Source organism: Ailuropoda melanoleuca, chromosome 2 (assembly GCF_002007445.2).
Source record: "Ailuropoda melanoleuca isolate Jingjing chromosome 2, ASM200744v2, whole genome shotgun sequence".
In the NCBI taxonomy this organism is placed as follows: domain Eukaryota; kingdom Metazoa; phylum Chordata; class Mammalia; order Carnivora; family Ursidae; genus Ailuropoda; species Ailuropoda melanoleuca.
In genome coordinates, this window is record NC_048219.1 from 81,377,027 (window position 1) to 81,404,143 (window position 27,117).

The following is a 27,117-nucleotide window of genomic DNA, read 5'->3' on the forward strand; positions in this document are numbered from 1 at the left end:
AAAGTTTTGTGAGAATCACCAACTTTAGAGGGCATCACCGTGCGTGCTGGGCACAGGGGAGGTTGCAGTGTTCCAAGAAAATAGCCAAGGAGAGGAGGCGACACACCAAACATTGTTACTAATACAATTTTAGCTACATTTATTAAGGGCTTATTTTTGCCAGCACAGCAACTGGCACAGATTTATTAATTTAATCTTCATGAGGCAAGGTACCATTATTATATCCATTTTCTAGAGAAACTAGGCCCCGAAAGGTTAAGCGATTTGCTCAAGATCATAGAGCTGGGATAAAAATACTCATCTGCCTCTAAAGCTGTCCCATCACCATTACCCTCACCTGCCCTGCCTGTCCAGCAACGACAGCAGCCTTAATTTGGGCGCTAATTTCCCTTACTACTGAAGTCAAGCCATAGGAACCGTTGCTCTCACAGAGAAAGAAAAGCACAGAAATGTTCTTGTTCTGAGAGAATGAAGCCAAGCCCTTTCTTATTTCCTTTTCTGATCTGGAGATAAGTTAGAACACAATATGACGCCCAGTTCTTGACTTGCTTAGAATAATGCTAATTGTCCCTATTTTATTTTTTGCATTTTATTCATATGAGTCACCTGGAAACCCCTCCCATTCTCTGAAAGGGTGGGGCGCTGGTGGCGGTCCACCTCTGTGGGGAAAGCCTGAGCGTGCCCGCGGGGTGCCTCTGGGGGGGCCCCTCTGGGGTGCTGCTGGTGGTTTGTGGGCAGATCTGTCAGGTCCCTGACACAGATGGGTGGCAGGCCAGGCTGCTCCCCTTCCTGTACCACCCAGCCACCCAGACTTTTCTCAGGGCCTCCGGGACGGGGACGGGGAAGCCCTGCTGCGTCTGCAGTCCCGTGGCAGGTATTTCTCTCCTGCCCTGCCAGCTTGGCCCCTTCCTCCCCTTTCCTTTTCATTAAAAGAATGAGTTCATGTGGAATGGATGTGGTCACGAGAGAAATGATGCCGTCATAAAAACAGGGCTATTGTTGGCTCCACAGCTTGTTGTTTTAAAATTTTTATTTTCCAAAGCTTTTTCATTTCCATCATCTCACTGGCTTCTCGAACAAGCCTGTTAGATGAGGCAAGGGTTCTATTTCTGTTTTGCTACTGGGAGTCAGAGAGGCATGAGGGCTCCAGGCAGGACACACAGGCCTGGAGCCCCAATTTTCATCCTGCTCAATCAGGCCGCAGGCAGCAGCATTGCCACCTTCGTCAGTCCCCTCACAAAATGTCTCACGGGGGGACTGCGTTGTTACAGTGATTTCCCACTGCAAGTGTGTACAGTCTACAGACGGTGCTGAGTTACAGCCCAGGGACCGGGCCCATTTGGATCCTTCTCTGGCCTGGGCTCTGGCCCCCGGGGAATTCACCAGGACCCGACCCAGCCCTGCCCTTTTCTATTTTGTGCTTTGCAGGTTCTCGTACTTGTCTTTCTCTGCAGATGTGAAGGCCACCAACTAACCTTATCCCCCCATCTAGACGGTGCCCAGCACAAGACAGGATTCTTGACCAGACTAGCTGTCTGCCATTGCCCATCTTTGCTGAGAGATCGATGCTAGGAATACATGTCAGCAAACCTCCCAAAGCCGCCCGGGGTTGGGCTCCCCCCAGGTCAGGCAGATGAGCGCGGGGCTGCTCACCCGGAGAACGGGTTCCTGAGGGTCCGGAATGCGGGAAAGAGGGCTGCTCCTGAGGAGGCTGGGGTGCGGTGGACATAGGCACGGGGCCGAGGAGGGCACAGGTGTTGACGTCCCCAAGAAAATCTGCTTATTTGTATAGCAGGCTATTCTTAGGCTATCGGAATCCCAGAGCTCAGAGCAAAAACACGCTGAACGGACCCAGCAGCTCCAATTCCTGAGGCCTCTCTCCCCTGCAACCAGAAATCCTTGTCCCTATCAACTCGTTTTAAAATGGTTCTCCCCTTTTGGGGACTGGAGAGTGGCATGGTCATCAGTTTCCGTGGCTTTCTGGCAGCAGATGGTTTTACATAGTTGGCTAATGAGCATTTTTCATCTAGGACTGTTTTTCCTCTGCCTCTGTGCAGCTCTCCTCCCTCCCAGCTTGCCCTGGGGGCACATACTTGGCCTGTCTCTAGACTAGGGGACGGGGCTTCGCGTATGGGGAAGGTGAAGGCTCAGCTGTCGGTATTGAGCGCTGGGGTGGAGCTTGACGTGTCTGAGTCACAGAGTCATTCAGCATTAGGGGACAACCGCCACTTCCTGACGTCTCAGCCTGCTCTGTGCAGCATCCGCACCGTGCACTTGACAGGCATCAGCGCAGGAACCTGCCGCCGAGAAGCCTCAGTGCCATCGGCCATTCTCTCATTCTGACTACAGGGCATCTAAACGGCTCAACCCTCTACCTGTCTTCCCTGCATCCGCCCCGTCATCGCGCCTCCTCCTTCACCGAGGAAACCGGTAACCTACCTCCGTAACCATAATCAAGCCACACGGCAGGTGCTGCGCTCTCCCGCGAACGCCCTCCCCTGTGAGGCCTGTGGCATATCAGGGTTCATATTTCACAGCGGGGGAGTCTGAGACACAGAGAATGTAAGACACTTGCCAGACGCTGCACAGCTCGGTGAGGGGCGACCCTGGCACCGAGCTAGGGAGTTGGCTCCAAAGTGCACGGCCTAACTCCGCTGGCACAGGTCCAGTGGGAACTCCGAAGCATGGGGACTCTCAGCGAAAAGGCTGCTCACTTTGCAATTTATAAATGTCAGGAGGGTGCTCTTTCTTCCTCCTTGAGAAAAGGGCTTGCAGAGCCTCTAAAGGATGATGTCCGGGTTTTCCTCTGAAAATACAGGGCTGGGAGCTAGAACTCCAGGCCTGTCAGCTGACCTTGAGGTACATCCTCTTATTCGTCTGTTTTGTTATCTGCGATATGGAAATGCTACTCTATCTTGTAAAAATGCTCTGGAGAAACTGTCTCAACCACGGAAGCTATCGCACCTCTCTTCTGCAGCCACCATGACTCTCAGGGACAACCGAAAACCAAGAAGTTAAAAAACAGGATCGCAGTGAGTCAGAGTTTTCAAAAAGGCAGCGTTCAGCCCTGGAACCTTTTCCTTACACATAATGTCCAGCCACAATTGAAATCAGGCTCCCGGACTCTGAATTCAACAGGGAGAGACAGCTACGGGGCAGCCTGTGACCCTGGAGAGCCAAAGGGCTGCTGTCTGTGTGGGCAGCCCCTTCGTGGAGAAAACCTGCCAGCGTCCTCGGCTCACAGGCAGGACTTCATGCGCTCCAGCCCTGTCCAGGCTTCCTAGGCCTGAGGGGCCGGCTCCCCACTCAGCAGTCCTGGAAGGAGCCCCCTGCCGTGTCTGTCCCTCCAGGAGGCAGCCCTGGAGACAGGAAGTCTGAGGGGCAGGTTGGTGGAATTTGGAAGACAGGGGGTAGGGGAGCTTCCCCAGGAGTTTGCTGAGAGACTACAGCAGAGAGAGTGCAGGAAACCCCCAGTTATCCCAGCAGTTCCCCTCTTGCAGGCTCTCCGTTCTCCACGCTAGCCTGTCAGGGACACAGATATCCTGCATCCGCCTCCAGACCTTGGCCTGGACTCAGAGGACCTTGAGAAGGGGCGGCAGGTGGCAGCTCTCAGCGCCTGCTCCCCTCAGCGCTCAGGGCTGGATCTCTCCGCCCTGTCCCCAGCTGTGATGTCAGGGTAGATCTTTATTGCAAGAAGGGAACCTCTCTCCATCACAAGGAAGAAGCAAGGATCCCAGACAGGAAAGCATACCCCCCCCCCACCCAAGGACAGAGAGAAAGTTCTACAGTCATCTGCCCAGAAGCAGGGAGCTAGGCTGTGTGTGCTCCCGAGGCCCGTCTCGTTGCCAGGCTCTATTTCTTTAAGAGCCACTTGAATGTGCCAAGCCTGTTCACCAACACTCCTTAACAAAGGGCTGATAAGAGTTTCGTGGGCGGACTGCTCTGGTACTTTTTCTGAAAAGAAAACACACAGCTTAGTGACTGCCACCCTGTGACATGAAGCGAGATTGTCCAAAATCTGGGCCTGCTTCTTTTTTAAAGTCCTATTACCTCACACCGTTGGCTCTGTAAGTCCATAAATGGTCTCTTGGTGTATTTTCCTTCTCATTTTACTGCCAGAGAGCAGGTATCTTTCCTATTTGGACAATTATTTATTGAGGGAAGAAATATCAATTTCTGCACACATGTGTGTGGGTCCGTTTGTATTATAAGAACTATCTGAAGTGGAGAGGAGGTGTCTGACGTCCCAGGACTGTTTGTGGTTTCCACTGTCCAGGGGAAACAAAAGCAGCACAGACCTGGCTTGCAGGCTGAGCCCCACCACCAAGAGCTGGAAAACCATGGCCGACTGCCAACCCCTTGTTGTTTTCCACTGGTTTGTCTCCTTATTCTACCTAGTGCTACGATTCTTGATAACACAGTTCCCTGAACTTTGAGCACTGACCACAAGCATCTTCACCACTAGCCACTGAAGGGCAGACCCGGGGAGGGGAGGTGTGGCCGAGGAAGAAGAACGAAGGGTGGGTGAACCCACATCCCCTGTCCCAGGCCACCAAGAACACTCCAGAAGGACTCAGGCCCTGCCGTATAGACTGTTGTTTTCCCTAGCCAGCATTCACTTCCTCTTCACCTCTGTGAGAGACATAAACCTTCTCTGCCCCGTCCCTGTGGACTTTAACCTTGAAGGCAGACGTGAAGGCCAGACTTCGGCCAACAAGCCCATCCCAATGACTGGTGTGGGAACAGGCCCCGGGCCTAAGACGGCCAACGGCAGTGAGGCTCAGGACTTTAGTCGGAGCTGCTGGGGTGAAAGAAGTAGGTACCTCCGTTGCCACGGTTACTGGAAGCTGGCACCTGGAGCTGTGAGCAGCCATGTTATCACATCTTGAGGAAACCTGCCTGAGAATGGAGCCACAGGGGAGCCGAGCCAAGAGATGGGTACAGGCTGGACTCCAACCACATCACCTGCACCCCTGAGACGAGCACGAACCCTGGACTTCTCGGTTTTGCGAGTCAGGAAATTTCTGTTTTTCTCAAGACAGCCTGTGTCAAGTTTCTGTGATTTGCCATTTAAAGAGTCTGACAGACAAATCCATAAAGATACGACATTTCTTGCTTCTTGGGCCGTTCATATTGCTTCAGTTTAGATTAGCAAATAGAATCAGGAATGTCTGCCTCGAACTCGTTCACCCTCCTACTCGACCCAGGAATCTCCTGAATTGACAAACACTCCATTCTGATTTTTGCCACGTTAGTGGTGAATTAAATACCCACGTAGGGGAAAGTTCAGCTTTATCTGTGGGAGTCTGCTCGGCTTCTTTGGCTTACAAAATCACGAAAAAGGTTTTCTTACCTTGGACCCAAATCGACACGTGTGAAAGTGCTCTCAGCACTTCGTGGGATAAGGAGACGCTGCTCCCACGCTACATCTCAGGTCTGCACACCTTGCCGCCTCCGAGCAGGAGCCCTTCCTCCTGTAACTCGGGTTCCCACGGGGAGTCATGAATTCTTCCTGCTAGGCTTGACTCTTCTATCACTGATATCTTTTACCACTTTGATTCCTTCTGTCCCTGACTTTCATACTGTTCAATAATAACGTTAAATAACGTTTCTTGTCTTCCTCTTTCTTCAGTTCCTAGTGTTGACAGCCAGCACGGTGATGCCCTTCTGTCTGACGGTATCAGTCACCTAGCATGTTCTTTTCTGTCTCCCCTCTCATCCCGCTGTTGCTAGAAAAATCTCTTTAAAATGCAGTCCCGATCCCTCCCCCAAACCCTGAATTATCCCTCTGTTGCTTTACTAAATGAACGAGCGTTGACATTCAGGGCCCTGTGTGTTTCTCCTTCCCCTCCCTCCCTGGAGCTTCTAATCCTACCTCCCACCCTGCCCCAATCTGTTCCACTCCAACCAGAGTCGTCTGCCCAGCCTAGGCTTGCTGATTACTGTCCCGTGGACGCGCCTTGCAGTCTTTGCCCTACAACCTCTGCTGTCCTCGTTTGTCTTCCACTCATTGATGACAGCCTGGTCTTTCAAACCTAAATCAGATCCTTGCCTCACCGATTTAGAATGACCCCTGCTGCACCCACGGCAAATACCACTTAGCTGGCATTTAGTTCCACACTCGTTTCCATTAGAATTTAAATTGTTAACTCTGTGAGTCTTTTCAAATAGATCGCAAAGATACATGGGAGCAAGCACAGCGTTCTCATCCTCTTTTGTGTGACTCCAGAGCCCAGGACTATAGATGCTGGCTGATATATCCATGAATAGATTACATTTTTTCCTAAATGGAGGAGGCTATTAAAAAAGGGGGGGGGAAAGAATAGAGGAGCCCCTGCTTCAATGCATAACTATGTTTGCATAAACCCAAATACTTGATGAAATCCCCAAATTAAAAACACCATGAAGAGATTTTTAGATAGCCAGATGTTTATCCTCACTGAAAGGGAGACAGCCTTTCTTACATGTTTTTCATATAACCCAGGTCTTCATGGTCTTTTAAAAATGGTTTCTCTTTACTGCTGCCCCAAAGTCCCAGTTCAAGCTCACAATTACATTATAGAGATTCACATCTTGCAGCCTCGACCTTGGGGGTGACGGGGGGTGGGTTGCCGGGTTTTAGGCAATGAGTTATTGCCGCACGACTTGAAGGAGAATGTCTGCCTCTACGTGAATGGGTGGATGTTTTCCCACGTTTTGGTCCTAACGAAGGGCGCACTCGTCCCCATCCACCCGCGGGCACAAATGCAGCTTCTGCGGGAAAATCTTGAGTCCTACCGGAGGAAGAGGAGGTAACTAGGATTCCAGTGCAGAGCCGGCAGCACGTAAAGGGAAGACAGGCTGAAGGCTGATACCCTGAATCTCCACATGCCTGAATTACAGGAGCAAAAGATTTCCACCAGTTTATTGCGACTGACATCACATTAGGACGTCAAGTAAGCGCTGCATTCAGAGTAGGGAGAGAAAATACCTTTCACCCTGAGGGTCAGTTGTAAGTGGTTGGAGGACCTAGGTGAGGAAGATACCCTAAAGAGTATCCTGAGTGAGCCGTCTCTTGCTCAGGCTGGAGAAATGATGGGCGGCGGCCGCCTTACACTGGCCAGCGCTAACTCCGAGTCACAAAGGCTCTCCCCAACTCAGTCTATCTGAAACGCACTGTCTTCTGAGGCCCCACTCAAACACCCCTCCACCTTGAGGCTTGTCCTGCCAGCCCCCAGTGGTTCTTTCTCACTTCGTCTTCTTCTTCTTTTTGTAATGTAAGCTCTAGGCCCAATGTGCAGCTCAAACTCATGACCCTGAGATCCAGAGTAGTGGGCTGCACTGACTGAGCCAGCCAGGGGGTTGTTAGAAGCTTCTCCGAAATCCGTGATGCTTTTTTAAATGTGACCCCTAAAGTCACAGGCTCATATCACCACTCTTCCCACACAGAATCTTTTTTTTTTTTTAAGTAGGCTCTATGCCCAACGTGGGGCTTGAACTCAACACCCCGAGATCAAGAGTGGCAAGCTCTCCCGACGGAGCCAGCCAGGCGCCCCTTCTCACTTCTCAATTCGGTGATTCTGTTTGTACCAGCCATTAGCACTTAACATACGCTTGTGATTATTGTCTGCTATTTATTAGCGCCTATGTCTGGAGAGGCAAGAATCCCATTATGACGGGATCAAACCTTTGTTGTGGTTAGTCCAGTGGGCACTGAGGTGAGACTATGGCCGAACGGAGTTAGAAATCACAGGGAACAGTTACAGACTAAGCCGCCCGGGAACCATGAGTAACACAAGGGGAGGTGCATGCCTTCTGCTACCCTCCCCTGACTGTTCCTGCACGTCTGTCCCCTGGGGGTGGCGCAGGACAAGGACAGGCTGAGCTTTGTCCAGGGGCACTGGGGCCCACTCTGGCACGGCGAACGCTTCCAAGGAGGTTCACAGAGCCAGGAGTTCCTCAAGGAGAAATATGTTCAGTGTGTGTGTTAGCTTTGGACAGAGGGGTGTGTGCTACCTGGAAACCGTGTGGGTGGAAAAGAGCAGTTTGGTGTCAAGTACGATGGCAGATTCCTCTGCTTCGTTCTTGCAACAAAACTCTGACTTTGTCCAAGTGTCAGAGGCCCTCTGGGGAGCCTGGGCCCCTTCCCAAGCCCAGGGTGACTCTCCATTAGTCACAAGAGCCAGTCACAGTAGCTCTCCTCTTGGCCATGACTCGTTCAGCATGAGCAGACAGTATGGTTCTGGCCAGTAAGCTGCAAGGAGAGGTCTGCTGGGGGTCTTCTGACAAAGGTTGTGTTCATTCCTAAAAGGGCCATGTGAGGTGAAACTTCCTTTTTTTTCCCTCTCTCTCTTTTGGACGTTGCTGTATGAGGATATGATACTTGGAGCCACCATCGCTATCTTTTAAACCTGAGGGGATGCATTTGAGGTCATCCCGAGGATGGACAGATGGAAAAAACCCGGGTCCTTGATGACTTTGTTGAACTCTGGGCTAACTCTGGAGAGTCCCCATCTCCACACTTCTTTCACCGTGTTTCATCAATTTCGATATACATCTGACATATTCACATTTTAATGTCCCTAAAATTACGATGCATATTTTCTGGTATGTCAGGGTTGAGCTGGCAGCATTTCTTCTTCTCTTAGTGGAACTTAAAAGAACTGTGTGTTTTACAAAAGACTGCATCTAAGATTTGGTGAAATGCGGACAGTCCTTACTGCCGCCCATGTTATAGTACGTTTGCTTTTCCCTTCCTCCAGAAGTATCCTCGCTGCTACGGCTGCTTTCCTCAAGAGGCCCTGCTGTGGGAAGGTCGCTGGGAAGAGGAGGCAGCAGAGCTGTGAGCAGCCCTTGACAAGGCTCGGAGGGGGCCTGGGCGCTCCGTCCGTCCCAGGGAGCTGACGGCGCTCTTCTGGGCACGGGAGGGAGCAAAGGCCCTGCACAGGATCCTGCTTCTCCCCATACTCCCCATGTACTCCATGGCTGGTGCAGACCATGCAACGGCCCGTCACACGGGGCTGTGACCTATAGTGACAACGGTCTCAGGCTTTTGGAAGTCTAGAGTCCGGGTGCACTCAGCTGGGGGGTGAGGACAGCCCGCAGAAGAGGACGAGAAGTAGATCAGGGGGACTAAACCCAGGGAAACACTCAGCCCCTACTTACACGTAGTCTCAGAATTGCAGGCCACCTTCCCCCCCTCCCCGCCCCCCCAGCCCTTCCCCACAGCTGGGGGAAGCCCTGCCCTCTGCAGTCCCTAGTTAGGAAAGGACTGAGTACCTCTGAACCTTGAGTTGTCTCTTCACTCGGAATTATGTCTCCCTCGTAGACAACTTAAAATACAAGATCACGAATAAACCCCTGACTCGACAGGGGCCCCATCAGCCCAATGGACTGCTGGTGTATCCACTTCACTCAGCGGGCAAAAGGGAGTTTTCAAATTCTTTGGAAATGAGTGTGGCTGAAAGAGGCACAGTGGGTCCGCGCTCCCACACTGGTCTTTCTTGATTTTGATGAACCATGTGAGGAGCGGGCAGGGTGGGGGGCAGGGTCCTCACCCGCCCTGACGACATGGCCCCTCCAGCCCTGGGCTCAGGTTTTGCCTCCTTACTTCCCCCTCCCACGGAAGTCCGGGTGCGGGTTCTGCTCTAAGGCTCTGGGGCAGCTCCAGCTAACGCTCGGGGAAGCTGAAGTCACTCACCCATGTAGAAATACTCTGGGGACTTGTCCTCCGATGAGAAGTCCTTCATGGTGCCTCCAAACCGAAACCATAGTCCGAAACCAATGACAGCTGACCCTGCCAACTGAAAGGGAAACAACACTGGTTTTCAGCAAAGGGAAGAGGACGGTGCCCATAGCACCAGAGTGGGCTGGGGGCACAGAGCATAGAGGCTGGAAGAGGCTATCCCTTTAGAAATCAGCTTGTCTGCCCTTCATGTTTCCTGGGGGAGGAGAAACGACGTACTCAGAGCTCCCCAGGCCCCCAGACGGGATATCAGAACTGGGGTTTCCTGATTCCAAGCTGAGCTGTCCCTGTTCTGCTGGGCTGCCCTGTGGTTGCTGGGCATAGATAGCACAGCCTGGGGAGGTGTCTCAAAAAGAATGTTCCAATCACAATCCCCCTGGAAGGCATCTGCCCCCTGCCATGCTGTCCCTTGCTGGGCACCCCGGACCTCCTGACCAACATCACCGTGAGAGGAGGCTGTGTTTCAGCCTCTGGGTCGCCAACAGTAAGACGAACTCTCAGACCTGGGGGAAACCCATTCTTCTAAATTGGAATGAAACACACAACCTTCAGAACCCATCCGCACCACATGAGTGTGCAGTGCCAGTTAGAAAGCTGCTTCAGAAACATCCAGAATCCTTTCTCCCCGGGGCCTCCATGGTCACTGTACTGCCTGGGGATGGTTTTGCAGGCAGAGAGGTGGCTCGGCCGTTTTTTTGTTTTGTTTTGTTTTGGTGTTTTTGTTTTTTTTTTGGTTGCTATTTTGAGTTTCCATGGAAAGTGAGAAAGGAAAAAATAATTTTCTGAAAAAGCATGGTCTGTGTGCTGTGCGGCTCCTGGTGAGGCCATGTGGCTGGTGCAGGCCATGGCTGGGCAGGCTGGCAGCTGGTAGAGTCATCGCCTGCTTCCTCTGGGCCACTCTGAAGGCTTTTGTGAGGCTCTGCATCAACGCTGGGTCTTTTCTACCATCGTAGGAGTGTTGTGACGGCCTGCCGGCAGGCTCCGACCACAAACACCCATCCCGAATTGTATCACATTGATCCGTCAACAGATATTCGCTGGGCACCTTCTGGACTCAAGGCGCCCGGGGAAGTCAGCAGATGTAAAGACTGCCTCCTGGTTTCGCCAACCCATCTTGTTGTTAGTGTGGGGGTCCCTACCTGTCACCAGATGAACAGTTTAGAGGCTGTCCCTGTCCCCACAGGGAAGAGCAGACACAGACGCTGGCAAGAGGACAGGATGCAGCCCGACAAGTAGAGGTTTAATAAGGAAAACTGGTATCAAATGCAGGGTCGGAGCAGAGCCCTGTGCACACAGGGTCCCTCTATCGGCAGGGCTACATGTCAAGGCCTGGTGCTGCCCTTCGGGGCTCTCTGGCTGGACTTACACGAGGACTTAGCCATTCCCTTCTCTCCCCTCCAGGCCAGCATCTTCAGAAGAGCGGCGTGACTTCACTGAGGATTCAGAGGGGCTAGATCTCTACCAGCTGGACTCTCTCATGTGGAATAAGTAAAAGTTTCCAGTACTCAGAGGAAAGCACTAATTGGATAATGTGAGGGGCAGCTACAGGAGCTGGACTCAACCAGCTTTAAAAGAGTTTTGCACTTTTAAAAGGGTAGCATGGCATGGAAAATTATTGAAAGAAGTCGTGCTAACACATTCGCAGTATTTATCTTTGAAGGTAGGATGATAGGTGGCTTTTTTCTTTTCACTCTATCTTTTAAATTGTCCGCACGAAGCATGTAATTACTCTTGTCCATTTAAAAATGTTGTTTTTTCAATGCATTATATGGTAGTTAATCTGCTCAATCCAGAAAAAGCGGGGAGGGTTTTCTTGGGCCGTGCTCTAGTTTGGGAGGAAACCAGCTTTGAGGTCACTGCTGTTCTGGTGCAGGAAAGAGAGTGATGCCCTTGGGAAGGCACTGTCCTAGAAGCTCCCCGAGGCTGCCTGGGACAGCTGTGTCCAGCAAAGCCTCGCAGGCAACCCTCCCCATCTTGACTCTGCGGTGACTTGATGGAAAGACAGTTTCCAAATACAAAGCAAAATCTATTGACAGAGGCGTCAGGCCAAGGCCTGCAGCCACCAAGCAGACTGTGGAGGAGGTGACTGGTCCCAGGGACACCCTACCACGCGGCCACATTTTTGGCATGTCTGTACACAGACTCTAATTTATTGCTGTCTGGGATCATCCTCCAGACGGAATACATTTGTCCACTTCTGGCACAGATGTACTTGATGCATAATGGAAAATGAAAAGAGAGGTTGCAATTTCAAGCCACGGGGCAACGAGAAAAAAATCTGCGCTTGCTCATCCACAGCCCCAACCCCAAACCACACGGGTTTCCTCCTGAGTCAAGGAAACTGCGGCTTAACTGAATGTCATCACTGTGTGCAGGGAATCCTCCCAGCACGCAGCCGCTGGCCAGATCAGGAATACGTGGGTGAGGACCCGTCAGGCCTGAGGTTGCTCATGACAACAGCCATCACTGCTTTGGAAAGTGACATCAACAAAGACCACGTAGCCCTTTGGTCCTTCCAAACTCACCATTCCTGTAAGGCTCCTGTAATACTCTGGTCGCTGGACTTTGGTTGATCTGCCTCACCCTCGAAATGGAATTGAACTGAAAAAATTCACTCCAGTTCCAGACCAGTCAGGAGGAAAGTGAGCAAGGCTAGTGTTATGAGGGCCCACTGCTCTGTGTGTCCCAAGCCCAGGAAGAGACATCTCGGAAGAGACATCTCACTAAAAGATGTGGGGAAAGGCTTTGAGCCCGCGAGTCCTAGACCCAAACCCCTCTGTTCCCTGTTCTTTCTTCTCTTCTTAATCTCAGCCACAGCACTCACCCTCAGGCAACATTAGAACAAGTAAGGAATGAGAGGCTGCCCTTACCTTCTCTTGCCCCTGCTCTCATCTCCTTCCCCTTCCTCCCTGTCTTTCAAGGAATCAACTGTGGCCCAGGTCGGGGACGTGCTAGGCTTCAGGGAATCAAAGATGAAAGACAGGACTTACAGTCTCACATGGAGCTAATCCCCTCAATGGGTACGTGCAATATAATGCAGGAAGCGTGCTCAGGGGAAGAGCGTCACACTGCCTAGGGAGCAGAGCGAAGCACAACAACGGTGTTCAGCGGAAGACACTGTTGATTTACACCTTGAAGAATGAATTTTAAAGTCCTTGAGCAGGGGAGGACTGGAGGGAGGTGCAAACACCACGCAGAGGCAACAGCAGAGGTAAGGCTTCGTTTCCTTTCCTGGAGACTGTGTTGGGCAGAGAGAAGAATCTGGGGCTGGAAAAGGCAAGTTGGGGCCGACCATGCTTGGCCCACAGCTTCTTCTTAGCCTGCTACCATCTTGGAAAGCCCATGGCAGGGCCTTGAGGAGGGGGAGGTGGGACCTATTCATTTTGATGGGAACATTCAGGAGCATGAGTGCTCCCTGATGCCAGCCAGTGAGGAGCCAGAGAGAAAGACGTGATGGCTGAAGGCAAGAGTGGGGACGCCGGGGAGTGGGTGTGGTGAGCAGTGAGGACCACCAAGGATCCCCTCTACTGACTAAAGAACTTTGCTGAGGGCTGCCCTGCTTCCAGGACTGGTACCAATCCCCATGCCTTTGGAGTAATTATCACTAGAAATGTTGTTTTTTCAGGAATGGACTTTTTTTGTACAATAGCGTGGGTGGGACTTTGATGCTAGTCACTTAATAAACATTTATCGAGCATCTATTGTGAGCCAGTAGCCAAGGGTTCATAGGAAAGGAAGATTCAGCTCTTTCTCAGGTGGGTGTCAGGGGCTCGTGGAGAGGTTGATTCCCACTGGGTGTTCCAGGAGGGACACTAACCTTGCAGGTAAGAATTCAATCACAGATCCAGCCCACAAGGAGATGCGGGATGTCATCATTTCTTTGTGTCACATTTTTTTTCTGAGTACCAACTGTGTGTTAGGAACTCAGAGAATGTGATGAAACAGGATTCCAAGGATAAAAGCATGCCCGTTATTTAAAAAGTAATAAGAAAAAAAAAAAGGCAGCGTGTGAAAGGAATAGTGACATATCAATCCACGTCCTTAAATAGGATACGCCAGATACAATTATATTATATTATATTATATTATATTACATTATATATCGTATAGGCAAGTGATTTCAGTTTCTAACCATATTCCAGAGAGTATGCAGGACACAAAGTGGCAAATTGTAAGCATATGTTTTTAGAGAAGGCGATTTGTGTCCGAAAACTGAAATAGCAGAAGAGAGGACTATGGACCTGCTCAGAAAGCATTTAAAGCAAAGTGGATGGGCCAGAAGTTTCTTTTAAGTGATGGCTATCTGTCAGAATAGCACAAAGCAGAACTTGTTAAAGGATTTCAGTTTTATTTAACTGTATTTACTTCTACTTTCCTGGGATCACTGATGAAATGTTCTATCTTGAGGTCGCTTTTTTTTTTTTTTTCACTTAAAAAAAAAAGATTTCATGAATCACGAACGTGGTTCTTTGGAAGGCACTAAGTTGGAAATTGGGCAGTGCTGAGATGTGAAAGTGCCAAGATCGCTGGCCAGACCTGGGTCCCCCAGGCTGCGTAGTTTCCCCCCACCCCTGCCCACACCCAGAAGAGTCCCGCCAACCCTGATCACAACCCTGAGACATGCCGCTCTGCTATCTGATGTCTAACCCCGGCAGAAAGCCCCCTTTCTGGGTGAAAAGCTTCCCTTGGGGAAGTTCTCACACAGCACATGTTTTTTCACCTCGATGGGAGACAATTGTCTTCAGATCCTCCAGCCACACAGTTTCAGTTCCTTCTCCCACTTGGGGGTCTCGGCTCTTGCTATTTCTTTAGCTTAGAAAGCTCTTTTCCCTACCTGCCCACCGAGCTCACTACCCCCCCCCACCTCCACCGCAACCTGTAGTCAGCTCCCAAGTCACTTCCTCTGGGAAGCCTACCCTGGCCTGGGTATGTACCTGACTTCATGTCTCATATAACCATTTCTATTTAAATATTTCTGGAATTAAAAAAAAAAAACCAAAAGGCCTGAGCTGCATGGGGATGGGGACAGGGTGTATACTGCACTTACCCCTCTGCTGTCCAGAGCAGGCTCCCAATAGACATCTGTTCAAGGGAAGAGTGGAGGACCTTCACAAGGTACCACTTAGGCTGTGCTATGGACAGAACTGTGTACCCCCCAGATTCATCTGTTGAAGCCCTGCCCCCAGTGTGATGGTATTTGGAGGTGGGGCCTTTGAGGGGTGATTAGTTTTAGAGGTCAGGAGGGAGGCTCCCATGATGGGATTCTCTTTTAAGAGATCCCAGAACGCTCCCTCTCTCTCTGTCTCTCTGTCTGCCATGGGAGGACACAGTGAGGAGGCAGCCATCTGAAAGCCAGGAAGAAAGCTTTCACCAATACCTTGATCAGCCGATGCCTTGATCTTGACTTTCCAGTCTCCAGAATTGTGAGAAATCCCTTCCTGTTGTGTAAGGCACTCTGTGTGTTTTGTTTTGTTTTTTAAATGGCAACCTGACTTGACTAAGACAGGCTGATGGGAGTGATTGCCACCCCTCCCCACCCAGGGAATCCTTTGCAAAGTACTATTTTCAAAAACATCCGCACCTGGGAAACACCGTACAGACACCTCGGAAGGCACGGTGTGAACACTGTCGAATAGACTCAGCAAAATACTTTCCCACAGAAAAACAAACCAAAACTAGTGCATGTAGTATCAGTTCTGTGTTTTCTTAAGTCTGTGGTGACGTGTGTCGTGCAGCCTGCATGGACACCCGGGGTACACCCGCACATGCCCTTTAGAGGCAGGGGCTTAGAACACCTAATGCAATTAGAGCAGCACTTGAATGCAAGAATGAACAGGGTCAATTCGGTATTCTTGCGTCCCCAGGGTGAACACCAGGTATTCACCCAACCCCGCTCATCTGCAATTCTCTTCTTTGCAATGAAGTCACACAAAGCTGGCAATGACACTATGACCCTAGAGTTTTCATTAAAAGCTTTTAAGCTAATACTTGCTCCTGGCGGCAATTCCCATCCCAGACGCAATCAGGTAATGAGCACTCACAATCTTGATCTGATTGCAAACCGCATTACGATACCATAAGGGTAATGGAGTTCCATCCTTTTAGCAGGCGAAAGTCAGAAGCACATTTGCTCAGGAAGATGACACTAATTTTATCCAAGGAAAGCCAGCTCCCAAGATTTTCATCCTCTTATTTAGGGAGAGCAAGGCAAGAAGTCAGACAGCACTTTCTCAAGATCAAGGATTCTGTCCGAAGAAATACAAGAGCCCAACGCCATAGGACATCCACGCAAAATCGCCTGCGAGGAACCTTGCCGCCTTTGCCGTGACGTCAGGAGCAGGTGAGGTGGGACTGGAGGCAGTGCTGGGGCAGCGTGTATGAGGCGGCCGTTAGCTTGGAAATGTGCTGGTCAGAGACCAAGGTTTCTGATTTTCCCTATTACTTTTTCTCATAATGATTCCATGAGAACAAGCACATGCTAAGAAATTCCTGAAAGACTTCCTTCAGGTAAGGATGTATTTTAAAACTGATCAGTGTTGAATTTTCCGCACCGATGGTAGCGTTCTGCAATCACGACCATGACCAAATCAGGAGTGTGCAATTCATCTCTGGAAGGAATGCTGGGCTATATATTTGAGCCAAACATACCTTCTTCTGTTTGCTTTTAGGTCGTTAGGAATTGACTTGTGTAGATCGACTGGCATTGCTGGGAGGCAGGGTAGAAGGGCTGGGGATGTTCTGGGCTCAGGGGAAGGAAACTAACCTGGGGTGGGGGAAAGCTTGCTGTTATGACCAAGCAGATACAAGACAGGTGGGAGAAAGCGTGTTGAGTTTACTCAGTGGTTCTGCACAAGGCCTTTTCTCTAAAGAAATACAGGGCAAAGGAGGAGGGAGGAGAGATCAGCAAGAATTAGGAGAAAGGGAACGGCGGGATAGTTGTCTTTGACAGCAACACAAATATCACAGACTGCTGGCTCATGATTCCGGTGAGCAGATGGCTTGATTAAGTGAAGATCAAATACAAACAGAACTAAGACCCAATCCACTAAGTCACCGAAGTGAACGAAATCCAATGTCTGCCTTCCCTCCCCTACTGGATGATTTCCAGGACAGTCATGGCATTGTCGACATTCGACATTCTCTGACTTCCTCCTGGCAACACCGGCAGCATCGGCTGACTCTTATCTCAGGCTCGCCCTCTTAGTAAACACTTATCCCGAGGCTACAATGCCTACTGTGATGTCTCATCTATATCGAGTTTTCTATGAGCAAAGACTGGGCATTTAACAATATTTGTTTTACAGCCTAGCATTTTTCAAGGTAGTTTGAGAGAACTACTCTTGAGATAAGTAGGATTCTTACATATCAATCAATGAAAATGATCTCCACCCAGTTTTAGTTGTTACCAGGAGACAAGGGCAGAAAGAAAAAAAAAAACAACCTTTCAGGTAGAACTCAGGTTATCCTGGAACAAGCCTAAAAGCTTGGGTTTATTACAAAGTTAGCTTGGATGGAATCCCGGAGAAATCATGAAAGTCCAACTTGGTGTGCTAGCTTTTACTTCACAGCAATCTTGCCAGAAGCCGTCTGAGTCTTGAAGGCAGGCAGCACTGGGTCATTTGAGGGGCCGGACCCATTCGAGCATGTGCAGGGCAAGCAAGTGGGCTTCCTGGCTGAGTGCCAGCCTCTACCCCGCTGGGGGCTCTGCCGTCCCTGCCCCATTCCCTTGCCCCAGTTTATAAGGTGACTTTTTCCCAATCACCATCATGGTGGGGAAGACGACTTGGCATGCACTTTGGAACATTGCCGACTGCTCTTCTAGAAACTTTTACCTCTTCTGAGTATTCAGACTGCATAGTGATGCCCTGAGGCATAATAATAACAAAAACATCCACTGCACAGAGCTGTGGTGTTGTGGTGTCGGGAAGCTGCAGCAGAGAAAAGGAGGGGGGAGGTTTCTAGGCGTCCTAGATTTGAATTGGTTTCTGTCACTTACTAGTCTGTGATCTTGGGCAAGCCACTTGATTGCTCAAATCCTCAGCTTCTTCCTTTGCAGAGCGGAGGTAATAATAGAGCCTCCTTAAGAGGTTAAACAAATTCGAGTTTCACACTTAGAACGGGGAGTGCCCGGCACTTAGTGTTACTATGGTGGTAGACTTGCTAATGTTACATTCAAACCGAAAACTGAATCCTACCCAAGGTAGGAAACACCACTCCCATAGTACCAATAACAAAGTCCTCTGCTGCCTTTCTCTACTTATTTTTATTTTAGCTCTACGCTCTTTCCAGGACAGCTAGAATCCCTTCAGTTTTCTAAATCATCTATACTCAATATGTCAGTGCCCCTTTCTAGAAGCTATGCTCCCCCTCTCTTGTTAGTTTTAGTTTTATAAGACCCAATAAGAGATAAAAACAAAAATGGTTTAGAGAGAAAGAATAACTATATCTAGGCTAAAAGCCTTCCAATAGAACTTTCTCCAGTGATGTACATCTAACGTCCTCCCTCTGTGCTGTCCGATATTGCAGCCACTTGCCACCTATAGTTACCAAGCACTTGACATGTGGCTACTGTGACTTAGGAGCAGAATCTTAAATCTCTTTTAGTGCTAATTAATTTAAATTTGAATAGCCACATGTGATTAGTAGCATGGCCGCCATATTGGAATTCACATGCTTGTCATTGCTCCAACCTTCTCTCGGTCCCTCTGCAGATTACAGTGGCGGGCAGCATAGACTCTGGAGCCACGCACAGAACCCCAGCCCTGCCGCTGGCTGGCTCGGAGTCCCTGGCAAGTCTCTTAAACTCTGTACCTGTGCTTCCTCCTGTGTCAACTGGGCAGTGACAACAGCTGCTATTTCAGGGGGTCACTGTGAGGATTAAAGCCAATGTACAAAATGCGCTCAGGAAAGCAGCAGCACACAACTTGCATTTATATCACACTTACTAGTCTTTAAGTTTTTGCTACTGAAATTAAGTTTAAAAACGTCTCTTGATACACACCCTTTCTGAATTCCCATCTTGCTTTTCCTCTGCCTTAAACTGATCTGTAGTGTTTTCAACCTAGCTCTCCTGCTTCTCTCAGATACTGGGCCTGACTTTCAGCTTCTATATCTGTAACATGGGGGTAATTACATTATTTCATAGGATTGCTGCAATTCATGATCAAATGGGATAATGCATGTGTTTAGCATTTTGTAAAATAAAACACCATATGAACGTTAATCAGCATTATTATTTTTGTTCCCAATTATATCCAAAGAAGATGAAAAGGTGGGCCAAGGTAACCCTGACCCATGTGTAAGATGTGTCCCCAGCCGATCTGATATTCTCATTTTACTTGCTTCTTCCTCCATTCCTTCTCCTGATTCCTTAGCAACCATGACATGGTCTCAGTAGTCAGTACAGCATCACTTAGTTTAGGAGAACAGCCCTGTTGTGATATTAATTGTCAACATTAAGGTAGGGGACAGAGGTTATGTTCTCTTTTGCCACACTAATTGGAGACCCACAGACACTGCTTGGATGTTCTAGAATTACACAGTGAAATGCAATGGACAATGAACACGTGGCCATCTGGTGATTCTAGGAACCATCAAATCTTAATATTAAAAAAAATGTCTTAAAACAGGTATGGTAAAATTGTAACTGGAATTAAGAAAAGTGCTATAAGGAAGCCAAGACAAAGGGCAATCTCTGGCCCATTTCACAAATGAGAGCCATCAGTAGGTCTTTACCAATGGTTCTCCTAGTGTATTCCCTAGACCAGCAGCATCAGCATCACCTGGAGGCTTGTTAGAAATGCAGACCTACTGGGGCACCTGGGAGGCTCAGTCGGTGAAGCTCTCGATTTCAGCTCAGGTCATGATCTTGGGGTCCTGGGCCTGAGCTCCTCGTCTGCACTCAGCAGGGAGTCTGCTTGGATTCTCTATCTCCTTCCCCAGCTTGCATGCTTGCGCACATATGTGCTCTCTCTCTCTTCCTCTCTCTCTCCGAAATAAATAAATAAGTCTTAAAAAAAAAAAGAAAGATCTACTGAACAGACTGTACATCTGGACAAAACCCTCAGATGATGTGTCTACACACTGAAATCAGAGGGGCACCAATCAGCAAGGTTTCCCACCCCTTCCCAAGGCTTGCCCTCCATCGCAGAGAGGCGGGGCAGGACACAAGCAGGCTGCACCTGTGCTGGCGTCCGTGCATGCCGTCCTGTGAGCTGGAGCCTTGCCAGTGACTGCTGAACTTCATCTAGGGGCTGAGGGATGCGACAAGGAGGATCCCAGCAAGAAACAGTCACTGATGCAAGGAGCAAAGACTCTAGAGATGAAATAAACTACAGTCAAAGGCAAAACAGATTCCAGAAGCATGACTGCCTCAAGGTCAAGGACTGTATCTTCATTTTTGAAGGCCGAAGCACTTGGCAGGGTGCTGGACACGTAGTAGGTTGTCAGCATATGCTTCCCGGGTGCCTGCAGGAGAGGAAATCTCTCCTTGGGATTCCATGCCCCTGAGAAGCTATGGAACGCTTCTCAGCGTTGGACCTAGGACACCTATTTGCCACTTCTCTTTATTTTTACGAACCTCTTAGATTCTGGTTCCTGCTTGTGCTTCCAGGGCTTAAATATGACTACTACTAATATCTTATGTTATTGAGTATTAACTATGCACGTGGACCATACTACTTACTACTTGACATGTATTAACTCATTTTATCTGCACAAAAAATCACAGATCGATGTTGGTACCTAATTATGTCCATCTTCCAGATGAGAAAACTGAGGCTCAAACAGGTCAAACAACATGTCCGAGGTCCCCTAGTTAGTAAATAATACAGGCAAGAGTCAACCCAGGCAGTGTGATGCCAGCATCCACCTTCCTGGCTTTGAGTTCTTGGCTCTGACCAGCCATCCTGCCTGAGCCTGTCCGAGGTCTGCTGGACTGCTGACACTGTACCTCTAGCCTTTGCCCCCTGGCCCCTATCATAGACTCCTTGCCCCTCCCGGCCACGCCAGGCGCCTCTCGTCCACGTTAGGGGAGGCTGGCCTCTACTGCTGTCTTCCCACCTTGACAGAAACCAGAAAGGAAGACTATCGTACAAGAAGACCAAGGAAATTCCTATCTGCCTTCTGGGGTGGCCTAGCTTTTGGGTGCACCCCAAAGAATACTTTCTTCAGGTATTTTTTTTTTTAAACCAGTATTTCCAACAGGTGGTAGCTCTGAAATTACTGCTTGAAGTCAGTTTGAGAAAGAGGAGGCGGCAACCTGGGTAAGCCACGGGAGCATCAAACATCTTCCACTCCCGGGCTCGCGGGGCACGATCTTTCCTAACAGCACCTATTAGGCATCACTGACTGAACCCCCAAAGCTGCACGAATGCTGGTGAGAAGGAAAGGAGAGCAAGTTCAGACAAGCCATATATGGCATGTGACTTTCAACAATGAACAGTCCTGCTTCCTGTCGGTCGCTAACACCGAGTTGCTCAGTACAGCACAATGATAGGAAAACACTGAGCGCACAACAATACAGCAAGGAATAAACAGCGCCCAGGTTTTTCTCTAAACCAACATATGCGGCTTGGTGGACTGTGGTGTTTTATTTATATTGCTATGCAACAGAGGAAAAAAAAAATAAAGGTGATTCCAATGAGAGGCATGGGCATATGCTGTGCTGATTATAGCGTCCGAATTTAGACATGACAGATGTTGGGAGGGGTTCCATGTTAGACATCAACCATGATAACAGAAATGAATTTAGTGGGGTTCACGGCTAGGCTTTATTTTTGTTTTTAAAAATGCAGTGGTGAATACAGTCAGCGGCCCCGGGCCAGGCAGTGCTGTGCTGGCTCTGACAGGGTCTAGCTGAATGTTTATAAAATCAGGAGCACAGCCTAGGGAAACTTCCTTAAACCGAGCTGCCAGCGGAGGCTGCAAATCGATTTGTCAAATTGCAGATCACAGAACACACCCACCCCCATCTCCTTGCCTGACTTCTGGTGAATTCCTGATAGGAAAGAGAGTGTGGTCACTGAAAGGGACAAATTGCTGATCACAGAACACACTGGCCCCCACCTCCTTGCCTGCTTTCTGGTGAGTTCCTGATAGGAAAGAGAGTGAGGTCACTGAGGGGGACCTTATATCTCGGAAGGGCAGGCACCCGAGCATGCAAAGGGATGAGTGAATAAGACACTTGGAGTCACAGATAAAGTCTAGCCTTCTAGGAAAACCAGCCCCCAACCTCTGCCCCTTCCAGAACTTCCCACAAACCCCTCCAACCAGGAAAAACAACTTCAGAAACTAGGGTGGGGCTTTTCTGGAATCAGGTTCCCTCAGGTACAGTGAAGGCAGGTATCTAGATACTTTATCCCCAATAATCACCTTCCCCTAAAGCATTATGTACTGGTTTCGGTTGGCCCTTTCCCTGTGGAGGCTGCATGTCTAAGACTTGGGAAGGCCTCCGGTAACTGCTGCTGTTCGGACACCCTTGGTCCCCACCCTCCCATGGAGCTGGGGGAGAGGAAGGCCCCACAGCCCCCTCCTGGGCTCAGTCTGTGTAAACAAAGAACAAATCAACAGGCAACGTGCAGGAAGAGGTAGGATCAGTCCTCCAGATCATTGACTATCAGTGCAAACTGGGAAGGCCATTTGTCCCAAGTGCTCTAACCTGCAGATTGACTGATTCATTCTTTCTACAGATATTTACGCCTCCTGCGTGCTGGGCTCGGTTCTAGGCACTGGAGGTGTAACTGTGAACATCACAGGAAAAGAAAAATGCCTGCTCTCAAAGCATTCCAAGTTTTAGGGGGGAAAATTCACAAGTACAAATTGAGAGGATAATGTGTAGTCATCCCAAAACAAAGACAAACTGCAAGTCACTTGGCAAACATAGATGCTATTCCCCCAAATTAAGGGACTTGGGAGAGAGAGCTAACTTTCACTGAATGCTCCTATGTGCAGGCAGTAATAACAATGTTTTTGGAGCACTTACTACGTGCTAGATTCATAAGAGGAGGAGGTCAGGCACTTTACACATTTCCTTCTAATCTTCCTGACAACCCTGTCACCGCAATTGTATACTTGAACAAACAGACACCTAGAAGTAAGAGTGGCTTACTCAAGCGCACCCTGCTTGGGCTCTCTGCTCTCAAGCCTGACCCCTTTGTCAGATGATAGTCACACTCAGCCTTGTGCTGTTCCTCTGCTGGTGGGTGGCCTGTCACCCCACCCCCCCCGGCTTGCCAGTCTTCATTCTATAGTCCTCTGAGGTCCCGCTTAAGCACCCTATTCTTCAGGACAACTGTCCTGACGCCTCACTCTTGCTGTGATCCATTCTCTGAACTCGTTTTTATTTTATTTTATTTTAATTTTATTTTTAAGATTTATTTATTCCAGAAAGAGAGCAAGGGAAAGGGGGAGAGGGAGAGAGAATCTCAAGCAGACTCCTCACTGAGCCCGATGTGGGGCTCAATCTCACAGCTCTGAGATCATGACCTGAGTCTGAAATCAAGAGTCAGATGCTTAACTGACTGAGCCACCCAGGCGCCCCACCTTTCTCTGAACTCCTTAATTAGATCATATATAAAAAAGGTCATGTCTAACCCCAGTGGCTAACACATGGCAGACGCTCAAACATCACTTTGTTCCTACTTCCCTTCTTTACTATGCTTATGGCCAGAAGTGTGATATTTGTCACTTGATTATCGACTTATTAACTTGCTGTTGTTCTATATGCCTTGGACTTGTTTCCTTAACAACATTAGCAGCTCAGAGGACAGCATTTTAGATTTACAAATTACATATACTTATTTATATTTATATATTATAAATTATCTTTACAATACTTATTTAATAATTGTTTAACAGTGGTTCTCAAATGTGAGCAGGCATCAGAAGTCCCTGGAGGGCTTGCTAACATAGGTTATTGAGTCCCTCCCCCAGAGTTCCTGCTTCAGCAGGCCTAGAATGGAGCCGTGAACGTGCATTTCTGACAAGTTCCCAGGAGATCCTGATGCTGCTTGTCCAGGAACTACCCTCCGAGAACCACTGCTTACGAGTGTCCTGTGCCACAGTGCTTAGGCCACGGAGCCTGAGTCTGAGTCCCACCTCTGCCACACACTAGCTATGTGACCCTGGGCAAGTCAACCGACGTGAGCGTCTGTTTCCTTATCCGTAAAAATGAGGATAACAATATTATACACACGAGCATTGTGAGGATTAAGTGTAATAAGGAATGCAGTGTGCTTAGCGCTGTCCCTGACACACTGAAAACGTTCAATAAATGCTTCCTATGATCCCTGGAAAGGCTGGCACAACATCAGGCACTAAATAAGCACTGAGCCCAGCCTGAGAAGTCCTTCTGAGGCTGATAGGAAACTTGTTTTGAATTTGTAAGCAGTGAGAGCGAAGGGTGTCACCGAAGCACGACATCTATAATTAACAGCTTTTAAAATTAAGCCAGACTATTAAAAAGCACAACATAAAGGACCTTTAGAAATGTCCCTCCCTATAGTACGCTGAGTGTAAATGCCAGGTGTACAAAAACTATGTGCTTTTTTAAAATTCAGTGGCCATCTTTGGGGTGCCTCCTTCCTACCGTCCCCCATTGAAGGATGCTGAGTTGTCAAGTTGTCTTCTGAGAGGTTAGAGTTGCTGGAGTTAGCCAGGCATCTGGACTAATGGGTTGGCATACGCAAACAGAGCCCATCATTCAATAATTAATTAGTTGCAGTCATGGGAAGACAAACTCCCTGGAGCGGATAGGACGATAGCCATCCTCCTCTCTCCCAGTGGTTTCAAAGGCCACTGCTGCTCCCCACTAGCACTGGGAACCTGTTCACCCAAAGCAAGATTTATATTTTCCCCCAGGGTCTAACTGAGCGGTGATACTGACTGACGGTTTCTTGAGAAAGCCCAAGAGGAATGTGCAGACAAGATAATTTTTAGACCTTGTCTTAAGGTCCTCCAGGCTCTGAGACAGGGTATGGAGGGATCTAGGGATGGTGTGGCCCTAACCTTGTCCCAATAATGGAGCAAACAAGGGGCATGGCCCTATCTCTCTGTGAACCACTAATCCGGGGAATGTTTGTTCAATGCAAAGTTGAATGAGATCATCTGTGGTATTTAGCAGAGGCTGTGGGGAGATGCTGTTGTCCTTTGGAAGCCCCTCTCTTCAGTCCATCCCCTTCACGGAAGAGCACCACCACCTCCTCCCGGACAGGTGCTCTCCTCTGACATCCAGAATAAGGACGACACCTGCCCCCCCCCATACCATTTTCACTCCTACCCCAATTTCCTTAAACAAAACCATCACCGCCAGGTGGTGTCTCCACACACGCCGTTTGGGGCACCACCCCTGGCAGCCCCCGCACGGGCACAGGGGTTTCTCTCCCAGCGCCCTGGCCAGGCCCCGGCTGCGGCGGAAAGGCAGAGCGACAAGGGGTGAGTGCCCCGGAGGCAGGGGGGAGCCGACTCCTCAGGAGGTGAGGAGGGGCTGGTGTCCCCGCACCTGGAGTCACCAGCTGAGGCAGAGGTCCCTCAAAGGGAAGAGCCACAAGGTGTCCCCCCCTCCACCGTTTCTTGTTGCTCAATCTCTCCCTCTCTCGGCGCTCCCCCCTCCCTCCCTCCCTCCCGCTATCCCTCTCCTCCCTCTTTGTCTGCCTCTTCCTCACCTCCGCCTTTTAGAACACCCTGGAGCCCGGCGCGGACGCCGCAGCGNGGGGGGCGGGGCGGAGGGGCGGGGCCCGGGCTGGGCGTCTGGCGGGAGAGGTCGCCGGGGGACCCCAAGAGGCTGGCGTGGGGTGGGGGCGCAGACGAGGTGGAGATCCGGCTGCCGGAAGGACGCGTACCCCGCTCTGCCCCCGTAGCTCGAGTCTGTCCCCCCGATGCAGGACTCAGCGGGCGCAGCGCCCTCGGTTCTTCTGCGGGCATCTGCGCGGAAGGAGCGTCCGCTGGGGACCCGAGACCCATTTAATCAGCGCCCTGAGCAGAGCCTCATTGAAGGCCTGCGGTGGCGGTAAAGAATGAGGACGCGGCCCCGGTGGCTATGGAAACCTAGGAAGGTGGCCTCGGGTAAAAGAGCAAAGTAGGACCCGGGGCCGCCCTGAAACTGGCAGTACCCGTCGCGGGGCACCTGGCCGGGGGTTGTGCTCCCCCCGGCGCCGGGCGAGCGCACAGGCCGCGGGGCCCCTTCTGGGGGGCCCTGCATCGGTCCCTCCCGCGCTCCTCTGAGAACTTACCTTACCTTAATAGGCAAGAACTGGCAGAAGGCGCGGGATGCGGCTGCCCTTCGCCCTGACGGCTGCTTCCCACTCTGCTCCGCCTACCCAGGGGAGGGGAGTCACTCAGACCCCTGGGGTCCCCCTGGATTCGACTGATGGGAGGGCTTGGAAAGGAATTCAAATCCTCGGGGATTATTGTGATGTGGAGATAGGAGAAAAGGGGGCGGGTTTTGTTAGGCTCTGTTTTATTAAGTTAGGCTGCTGGCTGGGAAACCAGGCTCCCGCTCCCATTGACTGAGTGTCTGCAGTACGTGGTGCCAGACGGCGTGGGGGCGACAAGAAAGTGTAAAATCCAGGGATCCTATGCATCAATTCAGCAAAACTTTAAGTGCTTATTATAGGCCAGGCATAGTAGCAAGCCCCGGGGACTCAACAGTGAGGAGACAGCCAGGCCTGGTAGCATCATCTTGTGGTAGAGAGCTAGCGAGCTGTGAGCACATAAATAGAGCAGGGTGAAGAGGTTGGGCAAGGCGCTGGCGTGCACAGCCTGACCTCACCTCATTAGACAGGGAAGACTTTACCGAGGAGAGTGGGCCTCACCTGGTCTCTAAGAATGATTGTGAACAGAGGAGGAGCAGTCCAGACAGATGGGACGGCATGTGCAAAAGCACGGGGCTGGAGAGACCGAGGACCCCTGGAACCGGGAGAAATGTAGTTAGCTCAAGTGGAGCAGACAGGGGTTGAGTCTGGGGGGGCTCCTGGGCATAGCTTTCAGCTGACAAAGGTGCAAAACGACCCTTGGGCCTCAGTTTCCTCACCTGCAACATGGTGATCATAGTACCTACTTCATAGCGTTGTGAAGATTAAGGAGTTACTATTTGTGGAGTGCCTGGCACAGCATAAATACTCTATAAAGCTTAGCTATTATCACGTTGCACTCTATCAATCAACCAGTTTCTACCATGTTGCCGTCTTTGCCTCCATCTGTGTCTTTAGACATTTGTTTGAATATCTAATGAATTTTATTTATGAAAATGAGTAGAAGACAGAAAAATGAAAGTGCTGACTCTGGTGATAAGAATAAGTCTTAAATAGTGCAATAGAGAACAAGATGGAAGTCATTAGGTCTGCAGAAGGAGGCAGATAGCTTCAGTCGAACACTGTTCTAGAACTGTCATCTCT

General features: G+C 49.9%; 1 protein-coding gene across 1 annotated transcript in view; it reads right to left on the minus strand.

The window, feature by feature from the left end:
* TSPAN2 (tetraspanin 2) overlaps positions 1-26,771 on the minus strand; it is a 56,904-nt gene extending 30,133 nt beyond the window's left edge. Inside the window, exons 1-3 of the mRNA XM_034641754.1 lie at positions 26,754-26,771; positions 25,959-26,036; positions 9,680-9,782 (exon numbers count right to left, since the gene is read on the minus strand). Of these exons, the coding sequence (XP_034497645.1) occupies positions 9,680-9,782; positions 25,959-26,036; positions 26,754-26,771 (199 nt within the window). The remainder of the gene's footprint in view (positions 1-9,679; positions 9,783-25,958; positions 26,037-26,753) is intronic.
* Between the last annotated feature and the right edge of the window lie 346 nt (positions 26,772-27,117).